Here is an 11,167-nt window from a genome sequence, read left to right as displayed (position 1 = left end):
TGACTATAAAATGATGCAATATTTGCTAATAGGCATTCATTCTATCAGCAAGGCTTCAAATTTTACATTTTTAATTATTTTTACTAGATTGTGCCATTTTTTTCCAAATTTGCCATATACATTTAAAAAAAAAATCTAACACTACATAAAACTTAAATATCTCAAAATTAATGTTGTTCTCTGACACACCCAAGAATCTAATAAGCAAAGATAAAAAATCTGCTTAGCATTTAGTATATGGAAATTAACTATTTTTCATTAAAAAAACACCTGTGGCAGTATGTAAACAAACCAGCATTTAAAGGGTTACAGTTTTGACAATTAATGAATGTTTGGTATCTATAGATAGAACAGATACTGGTTAAAAAAATCGACAACAGTGAAAGTGGAAAACAATAAATCATTTTTATGACAGTTTTTAGACATGGACGTTTTTGTCCATTTTGCACCTGTGTAACTTTTTTTTTTTGAACGCACAAGGGTTAAAATGTTAAGATTTCAAAGTCGTAATGTTGTAGTCTAACCTTGAAGCTAGTGGCGTTTGGTCTTTCTTGGAAGAATCCATTTCTCATGTGCATCTGTCTCACATTGAGAGAAAGTAAACTGCACCATCTAGTGTATAACCAGAGCAGCATGTGGATCCGTTTGACGATTGTTGGGTTGAAGTTCCACTAAAGTACAAATCCATGAAAACCTGCTTAGTTATACTTAAGAGAAATATGCGTGGCATTTTTGACGGTTTAACACCTAAGTTAAGATAGACTTCCTGATAAAGGCAAACAAAAGTGATTTACAAGAAAGAATAATGTGAAATATGATCATGTAACATCAGCTCTACAACCAGAGGAACCTGCGGAACATCTCGCCAAATCCGCTGAAAACGTTGAATGGGCCTCATTCATGAAACACGAGAGGAATTTTTGTGTAAATCGTTCCTAAAGCAGTTCTGCGCAAATGTTCGATTTCATAAAAATGTTCTTATTTTTAAAACGTGTAAATGGTGCGTTCTTTTTGGCGATTTCACAAGTTCGTTGCTATGTCTAGAGATGTTAAGATTGCTGGTTACCTAATTTTTACATTCAATAATATTCTTCAAAATGAGATACTACTGATAGGTTACTGCTTTGGATCATACAAACCAAAGCGTAACGTTTGGATGCAAACAACAGCATGCTAATTTAAGATTAGGGCGAAAAGTTTTAACAAATCAAGAAAAAGAGTGCAAAAAACTGTCTGAGGAACAAAAGGCGTTTATTGGCCAAACTGAACCAGGATTTTTGCAGTCAGGTAGGTGAAATATTATGATAACATCTTAATACTGCTTGTACGTATCTTTACCACCTATTAACTAGTTTGTTAGTGTATACTACTCAAAATGTTTTTCCTGGTCCAACCGATAGACACAGTCCAAAACATGACAATAATTGACCATTTTCAACAGCAATAATCAGCAAAATATACAAGTTTTGTTCGGTTCAGTCGCTTTATTTACGTTCAGTGCCGCCAATATGAGCGAAACCTGAGAAAGGAGTCAGAAGATTCCACTGTGTTTCTAGACACATAACTAGCATAGTTGTAATTCATAGATGGGACTATGCTAATTTACCAACTGATCAATTTACTATCAAATCTTATGTTTACGAAGCATTTGTGAATCCAGAGGAGAGTTTTCAGGAAGAATAGTTCAAATATTTTGAATTTACTCATTCGTTTAAGTTTCATGTTTTATTTATCCACCTTCTTTTCTGGCTTTCGGTCTCATCTGCATCCAGCTTTTCTTAGCTGTACAAAAACCTCATTTTGCTTGATATTGCTAACTGAGGTGTCTTACCATATTATTTTAATGTATTATCTTAATTACGAACACACTGGTTTGTAGTGCAAACAGTTTTACCGTTTACTGCACGTTGTTTTTCTTCTCATTATTCTTTACAAACGGCGAATAAACCGAAAATCTCGCCCGTATGCTTACATCCACGTTAAAGAATGGGGTGGATAGCTTATGCAATTGTTATAATTCTGGAACAAATATATCAATAAGAGATCTTTTTCACGATTGTAGGTTTAGTGGGCCTTTTATTTCACAATCCTTCCAAACGTACAAAAAAAAAAAAAGATGGTACAAAAAAGAAAATAATTCACCAAATCCCCCTTTTCCATGAGAAAGAAACATGTAGAATTGGTCTCAAAAGTGCATCTCTCCAAGGTACAGTGTAGGGAAAGCAATCTCAATTTGACAGATCTGTACCTCTTCCACTTATCTAAAAATCACACAGTCTGGCCGTCACAACCTTCCACAGTGTTCCCAGAGCAGCAGGCCCAGGAGAGGGCTGACATTGTGACGTGGGTCAGAGCATTCGCTTCACTAAAGATTGGAATATAATTTACGTCTCCTGCAAAGATTCCCTCCTCGGTTGTTGGGCTGCGATTGTTTATAACTCGGACTTCTTCTTCTTTGATTTCTTCTCATCCTCTTGCACCACCACAGTGTTTGTGGCCTCTCTCTTCAGGTAGGAAATAAAGTCGCTGACTTCACGACCTCCCTGGTGATCGAACAAGTCTGATTATATTCATGTTTCTTGGCAGAAAGAACACTAAAGTTTGGATTTAAAATCAATCAATCAAATCACAAACCTCATATTTCTTTGGATTCTGCTTCTGACCAGCGGGGGAGAAATAGATTGTGGGGAACCTGAAAGCAAAGGGTCAGATTGTGAGTAAATAAAGAAAAAGCACCAGCATAATTTTGGAGGGAATAGTCACTACATACCCTCTAACTTCATATGGAGAGGGGACATCATTAGCAGTGGCGTCCATCTTTGCGATGACAATGTTTGGATCGTCGGAAAGCTGTAAAATAAAGTTAATATTTATGAATGGCCGTTTAAGTCTATTTTATAGCGAACAATACAACATCAATCTCTAAAAACATACCTTCTCTCCAAGTTCTTTGTATTTGGGCTCCAGGCTCTTGCAGTGTCCACACCATGGAGCGTAAAACTCGATGAGAACGTCTTTGCTGTCATCATTTACAATTGAGTCAAAGTTCTCAGCCACAAGAACCTAGAATAAGAAGCAGGAAGTCAGACACAGACGCATATGCATAATGTATATATAAATACTGAAACAAAATCGTCTGACCCACCTTCACAGGGCCATCGTTGTTCTCAGGAACAGGCTCGGATTTGAGGTAACGCTTTAGGTTTCCATCAAAATAATCCTGTAGGAACTTTTCCAAGGCCTTTCCATCACGACTGCAGATAGAAACGGATTGTTTTTTATTTTTTTTGCTACTTTGAACAAGGTCCTTTGTAAAAAAAAACAAACAACTTACGAGAACTCCTCCTTCATGACGTATTTGTCTCCCTTGGCGGTACGGATGCCGACAAGAGGCAGCTCTCCGCTGCTGCCGTCCAGACCCAGCTCAGAGATGTCATGGCTAAAGCTGTTCTTATTGGCCACAGCGAAGTTGAGCTTCTTGCCTTGATCCAGGAAGCTCTTAGCTACCTTCATTACCCTGGAGAGAGACAAGGACGATGAGTGTATGATCTCGGGATCACCATTTAAACACTTCAAATTCATTCAAATGTATAAGACTTATATATTGTGTATAAACTTTATATGTACATGTATAAAAATGCTTTTAAAGCATCCACAAATAGAAAAATGTATATTCATTACAGAAAATTCAGTTTTGTTTTTTTTTTTAAATATTTTTTCAAGAAGAAAATAAATAATATATAGATATATATGTTTGTGTGTGTATGTGTGTATATATACACATGCATGCATACACGCACACACACACACACACACACACACACACACAATGTTAATGTTATTAAATAATATTTCAAAACAGCATTTAAAAAACACAATATTAAAAATACTAAAATTAACAATTAAACTAGAAAACTAAAAAAAAATCAATAAAAATGAAACAGAAAAATTCTATGATTTAATTTTTTTATATTTTGCAACTTTTCCAAGTTTGAGCAATAAAATAAAAAATATATTTTAAAAATAAAAAGCAAAATCTACATTTACTACACAAAATTCTTAGTTTTTTTTTTCCAAAAGACTAATATTTTGCAACTTTTCCAAGCTTGAGCAAGAAAAATAAGTAATATTAAAATTGTATTTAATGTTATTAAATATTTAAAAATAACATTTAAAAAAATCAATATTAAAAAGAAATTCAATAAAAATAAAACAGGAAATTCTGATTAAAAAAAGTTTTCCAAATTTGAGCAATAAAAAAGAAAAAGAAAAATATTGAAAAAAATAGTAAAATGATGTATACACATTTTACATTGCATTATAACTAAAATAAATAAAATTTACAAATTACATTTACTAAAAAAAGAAAATTCTATAAATAGACTAATATTTATTTTATTTATTATATAGCCTAATAATTAACTTTTTTCAAAGCATTACACATACACATATACATTCTATAAATAAAATAATAAAATAAAATGAACTCTCTCTCTATACATGTTATATTGTGTTATAACAAAAAATGTCTTTATAGTATTGAGTTCTACCTGTTCCTCCAGTAGTTGGAACCCTTGGGGTTCTTTGCATAATCCACATCATAGTAGGCCACCAACAAGTCTTTGCCTTTCAGCTGGTCTTTGTTGTCATCAGTCATGTGGGGACAGATGCCAAAACTGGCAAATGGTGAAAAAAGGCTTTAATATTCCATATTTGACCACCAAATCATTCATCAGACAAACTAATAGTAAACAGCACAGATTTGATCAACAGTGTGCTCCATTTTAATTTTGTGATCGTAATCAAGCTGAAACATACATGTTATCCTGAATGAACTTCTTGATCTTTGCGCTTGCGAATTTGTCCTCAGTGAACTTCACACTGCCGTCTTCAAATTTGTTGCTGAGATGAGGTGGCCGGAACAAAATAACACCCCTGCAACAAGCATACAAAAATTAAAAATGTGAACCCAAAAGAATTTATCTTCAAAACTGAAACTAAAATCAAACAAACAAAAAAAAATGCTACATACTCTCCATTAACGTCATGCTTCTTCAATAAGTCCTCTACGTTGGTGTGGGCGAAACGGTACGACTCTCTTAAAGCGCTGGCCGCCTTCAGGAACTCTCCCTGAGCGACACTTCCTCCATCAGCGAAGAATCCTGAACACGTGGATAACAATTACATGCAATATAATCAAGAGTACTGATGCAAAAAAGTAATACAGTATAATCTCTAATATGAGACAGACAGTAAACCTACCCACAACACTGGCATCACGATCCCCAACAAACTTCTCAAATTCAGCTGCAGTTTTAAGCTCCACCGAGGCTGGACCTGCCTGCTTCTTCAAGTGGCTAACAATCCCATCTGTTGGATTAAAGAAGAACCAAAGACATTAACATCTGATGAAAAAACCATATATATGATCCTGGACAACAAAACCAGTCTTAAGGGTTAATTAAAAAAAAACAAAAAAAAACGTAAAAGCAGAATAAATAAGCTTTCCATTGATGTATGGTTTGTTAGGATAGGACAATATTTGGCTGAGATAAAACTATTTGAAAATCTGGAATCTGAGGGTGCAAAAAATCTAAATATTGAGAAAATTGCCTTTAGAGTTGTCCAAATGAAGTTCTTAGCAATGAACATTACTAATCAAAACTTAAGTTGATATTTACGGTAAGAAATTTACAAAATATCTTAATGAAACATGATCTTTACTTAAAGGTCCCATATTGTACACATTTCTGGAGGTTTATTTTAGTTGTTGATGTCCTGAAGAATATATATTTGCGGTATAAGTGCCAAAATCCATCTCAATATATTTTTACAGCTCCTTTTTTAGGAGCTCTGTCAAAAACAGGTCGATTTTGGCCCATCTAATTAATATTCATGAGCCTCTCTTCTGATTGGCCTGTTGTTTTCTGAGTGACGCACAGCCAGGCCAATCACAGGTAACTACGGTCATGTTTCGTAGCCGAACCCAGAGCCATAGAGAGAGCCTAGTCTGCTGATACTCAACAGGATATTTCAGAATGATCATTAATGTTTTTTCTTTTTCAAACACCGAATGCAGTAAGCTACATAACTGTTGCTTTAGTAAAGCCCCTTTCACAATGCGCGCTGATTCTGGAAAATTACGGGAACGAGCGCTGTGTGAACAAAAGCCAGAACCATAAAGGCAGTGTTGTAGTGATGATGCACGTTACCCTGCGACTCTTCACGACAAAAAAAATACGTGCAAAGTGGAATGAAGCGGCGATCGGGCAGAGCCAGCTCCTCACTATCAGCGCTGAAGCACAGTTTGTTCAGGTTAGTTTCAGTTTAGTGAAACGTACGCGTCGCATTACATCTCACATCCAAACGTCACATGTCTTTATTGGTTGTGTGTAAAGCACGCACAGATTCCGGAAAACAACTGTGAATGAACCAAATCAAACAATTCCGGAACAAATCATGGGAAACATTATCCGTTTATTTACCGGAATCGCTGTGAAAGAGGCTGAAGTTGACGTGCCAGTGGTCTCTTATATTCACGTTGTTCTGAAGCCTGTGCAATGATGTAGTTTCGACATCTATCGACTGAACAGGGTTTTCTCGGCTTGTTTTCGTGTTGTTGTTGCTTAGCAATGTTATGGACAAGATATTGTCTGGGTTTGACAAAAGGAGGGTGGTACGGTGGTTGGTGACTGAAGGTGGTGACTGAGTAGATCGGACGTCACATTGTTACGGAAGTCACAGCAACTTGTGAAAATGAACAGCTACTTTAAGCAGGCTGTGTGCAGTTTACTGTGGATTGACTGTTTTGAAACTCATATGGTAGTTACATAGCCCCTAGACCTCAGTTATCATGAAAAAAGCCAGGAAATTTCGATTTTGACAATATGGGACCTTTAATATCCTAATGATTTTTGGCATCAAAGACAAATTGATAATTTGCTACTTATGACTAGTTTTGTAGTCCAGGGTCACATATAAATGTCTCACAAGATACAAGAGCATACCTGCTGTTCTGGGACCATCATAGGCACCAGATTCCTCTCCGTCTCTGAAAATCTTCAGGGTCGGGTATCCGCTCACGCCGTATTTGCCGCACACGTTGGAACTGGCGGTACAGTCCACCTAGATCATGACAAAGCAGAACATTAAAAGCAATCCTCCACCAGACCTAAGTACACTACAGTATAATTTTAAATATTCAAATAGTAGAATATGCTGTGCAAGTGTAAGTGTCAACTGAATGCAATGTTTATAGAGACTTTTGAATTTGAAGGGATAGTTCACCCAAAAATGAAAATTCTGTCATCATTTACTCACACATAAGTTGTTGGTTACTAAACAGTTGCTGGTAGCCTTTCATTTTCATATATTTCTTTCTCACCATAATAGCGAAGTGAATGGCTACCAGCAACTGCTTGGTAACCAACAACTTTAGAATGAGTAAGTGACAATTTATATTTTTAAGTTTAAGTTATGTTTTCACATGACTAAAATACACGTACACTACCAGTCAAAAGTTTTTGAACAGTAAGATTTTTTTATGATTATGATTTAGATATATTAAAGGAGTCTCTTCTGCTCACCAAGCCTGCATTTATTTGACCCAAAGTACAGCAAAACCCACACCATTTTGAAATGATTTTACAATTTAAAATAACTTTTTTCTATTTTAATATATTTGAAAACTCAATTTATTCCTGTGATTTTAAAGCTGGACTTTTAGCATCATTACTCCAGTCACATGAGCCTTCAGAAATCATTCTAATATTCTGATTTGCTGCTCAAAAAACATTATTATTATTATTATTATTAATAGAACAGCATTTATCTGAAATAGAAATTTTTTTGTAACATCATCAACGTCTTTATCATCACATTTGATCAATTTAAAGCATACTTGCTAAATAACAGTATTAATTTCTTATTTTCTATAAAAAGTATGATCTTTTTATTTCTAAAAAAATATTTTATTAATCAAAGAATCCTGAAAAAAAAAAAATGTACTCAGCTGTTTTAAATATATTGATAATGTTTTTTCAGCAGCAAATCGGCATATTAGAATTATTTCGGAGGGATCAACACTTAAGACTGGAGTAACGATGCTGAAAATTTAGCTTTGATCAGAGGAATAAATTACATTTTAAAATACAGTCAAATAAAAAAACAGATTTTAAATAGTACAAATATTTTTTGATTTTACTGTTTTTTGCTGTGCTTTGGATCAAATAAATGCAGGCTTGGTGAACAGAAGGGACATTTAATAATCTTACTGTTCAAAAACTTAACTGGCAGTGTAAGTGTTTTTTATTTAATTAATTTTATATTATCTGTACACTACAAGTGCACATTCAGTACAATTAAGCAGTTTTTTTCACAAGGGAAGACCAAATGATTTCAAACAGGTCTTCAAAGATATATTAGTTTTATAAGTTTATAATGAGAGTATGTCAAACGTATTCTAGATCAATTTGCTGGGTTTGATAATACCTTAGCAAGTGCAACGATGCCTTTTAGTCGAGTGGCGGCTGCCTCATACTCAGGGGCAAGACGTTTGCAATGGCCACACCTAAAACACATGACACATGGTTTATTACAAAAAAAATTAGGTTTGTTACTTTAAATCTTAGGCTACTATACACTCATGACTGGCTGGTATACTTTTATTCGAATTAGAATATCCTTACAACAACAAAAACAAAACAAAAAAGAACATATGTAACTCAGTAAACGCCAATATTTGATTTTTTAGGTAAATCACCCCTAAACTACCTATAAAATCTGAGGCATGTACAATCCAGGCACGGTAACTCATTGATAAACTCAGTCTAAAGTTAGTCAGTAACGTTGAACTACGTAATCGTGCGTCAACCAATCACACACGGCCAGCGAAACTTCACTGACCAATGAAAACGTTACAACGGAGGGCCGCCGAGCCTCCAAACATCCTTGTTACCGCCCTCATCTGCGATTCCTATCTGATAAACTGTGTATAGCTGCAATAAAAAAAAAAAAAAAAAAAAACATTAAATCTGTTTTGACTTCGATTTGAAGCTGTACCTTACTCTAAAATGTCACTTTCACAGAGAACAAACAACCACTAACGTTGGCCTTCATATGCAGAACGCAAATTCTTAAAGGGACAGGTGACCTAAAAATCAAAAGTCATAATCAGTTAACTTACATGTGGACTCAAACCTGTATGACTTCATTTCGCCTCCCAGAGCACTTTATGCAGAATGTGAAGGACTGAGAAAGCAACTAATCGACTATGTAGCATTAGCACAAAAAAAGAGGAAAAGCTACAAACAGGAAGTGACTGATATAATTAGTTTCGTCCAGAACTATGGAGTTGCATGGATTCATTCTGCTCCCAGAGAGGATTTAAAAGACATTAGCACTGTAATATACAAAACCAGATTTGTTATTAACATCTCACGACCTTGCATATTTCTAACGTCACTAGAAAAGCTGCTGGTGTAGTTACTTTCGCTTTAGCCAACTAGCTTTGCAGTATTATTCAAAGTCGCGATTATGCACGCAGTTTCCTAATACTACCGAGTAGGGCAGGTATCTAGAAAATTGCTTGATAATTATATTTAATTTTCATTTTAATAACATGGTGTAACAGTTTATATGAATTATCTAGAGTAATGCGCCAAATTTCTAAAGTGCATCAAGGAAACATCGTTTAAAAGCCAGAATCGTTTTACACTCACCAGGGTGCGAAGAATTCCACCAGAATGAGGTCGTGATCTCCGATTTTGCTGTCAAAATCATCATCTGTGTACTCGAGGACATCACTCGCCCGCGCGGACGCTGCCAAAGCAGCGATAAATAGCACACCCAGCATCATTTCAAACCCTTTTCAGTGCAAAAGTGACGGGAATGCTAATATCCTGGCAGCCCTCAATGAATTGCTTCTTTCTGAGGTGTTGGTTTATAAGGAAGGAGTGCCCGAAACAAAGGCCCGCTGGATCTGGCACCCTGCACTCAATGAAAGAGAAAGCGCAGACGGACGGCGCGGATGTGCAAACCCGGAGCTCTTCAAAGTAACCAAAGTGTGGCATCTCACTATTGGATTTTCAGCAGCGTCATGCAGGTGCAATCAGCCAATCAGAACTCGGGAAGCACACACTTCCGGGTGGGGAAATCATCTTTGCACGCTACAAGGAAAAATAGTTGCCTTTGTTAGTTGGTGAAATATACTACACTACCAGTCAAAAGTTTTTGAACAGTACGATTTTTAATGTTTTTTAAGAAGTCTCTTATGCTCACCAAGCCTGCTTTCTATTTGAATATATTTTAAAATGTAATTTAAAATTTTAGCATCATTACTCCAGTCACATGATCCCTCAGAAATCATTCTAATATTCTGATTTGCTGCTCAAAAAACATTTATTATTATAATGTTAAAAACAGCTGAGTAGAATTTTTTTTCAGGTTTCTTTGATTAATAGAAAGTTCAGAAGAACAGTGTTTATCTGAAATAGAAATCTTCTGTAACATTATAAATGTCTTTACCATCATCAGGTTGACCAATCTGAAGCAAAAATATATAAATAAATTATACTGACTCCAAGCTTTTGAATGATATCGTGTATAATGTTACAACACTTTTTATTTCAGATAAATGCTTTGGATCTTTCTATTCATCCAAGATTCCTGAAGAAAATGTACTGAACTGTTTTAAATATTGATAATAATAATAATAATAATAAAAAGTTTCTTGAACAGCAAAACAGCATATTTGAATGAATTCTGAAGACTGAAGACTGGAATAATGGTGCTGAAAATTTAGCTTTGATCACAGGAATAAATTACATTTTAAAATATTTTTAAACAGAAAAAAATATTTCAGAATAAATGCAGGCTTGGTGAGCAGAAGAGACTTCTTTTAAAAACATTAAAAATCTTACTTTTCAATAACTTTTGACTGGTATTGTATGTCTAAACTCTACAATTCAAATGACCAAATCTGTGAAATAAACTCTATGAAATGACCATCAACTCCAATTTTCAGATGCTCCTGCTTCCGTCGAAGCTTATTATGGCATGTGGATTATTCTCAAATCATTGATGAAAACTTTGATTTACAGCGATGAAAACTGTATTCAACACAAAAATGCAAAATATGAAAAATGCCTCAGTGCTCTTAGACTTTACA

The 11,167-nt window shown here is 35.0% G+C and overlaps 1 protein-coding gene across 1 annotated transcript; it reads right to left on the bottom strand.

The window, feature by feature from the left end:
- Positions 1 to 1,234: 1,234 nt before the first annotated feature.
- pdia3 (protein disulfide isomerase family A, member 3) lies at positions 1,235 to 10,049 on the bottom strand. Its single transcript, XM_073831987.1, has 13 exons — positions 9,720 to 10,049; positions 8,491 to 8,569; positions 7,008 to 7,125; positions 5,263 to 5,370; positions 5,033 to 5,162; positions 4,819 to 4,935; positions 4,551 to 4,676; positions 3,335 to 3,517; positions 3,146 to 3,254; positions 2,935 to 3,063; positions 2,771 to 2,850; positions 2,635 to 2,692; positions 1,235 to 2,543 (listed from the first exon to the last, which is right to left on the bottom strand). Exons 1-13 carry the CDS (start codon positions 9,854 to 9,856, stop codon positions 2,433 to 2,435), a joined length of 1,485 nt encoding a protein of 494 aa, XP_073688088.1. The 5' UTR covers positions 9,857 to 10,049; the 3' UTR covers positions 1,235 to 2,432.
- Between the last annotated feature and the right edge of the window lie 1,118 nt (positions 10,050 to 11,167).

This window comes from Garra rufa, chromosome 25 (assembly GCF_049309525.1).
Source record: "Garra rufa chromosome 25, GarRuf1.0, whole genome shotgun sequence".
NCBI classification, from domain to species: Eukaryota; Metazoa; Chordata; class Actinopteri; order Cypriniformes; family Cyprinidae; genus Garra; species Garra rufa.
Note: the sequence above shows the minus strand (reverse complement) of the source record. Positions and strands in the feature narration are given on the sequence as shown.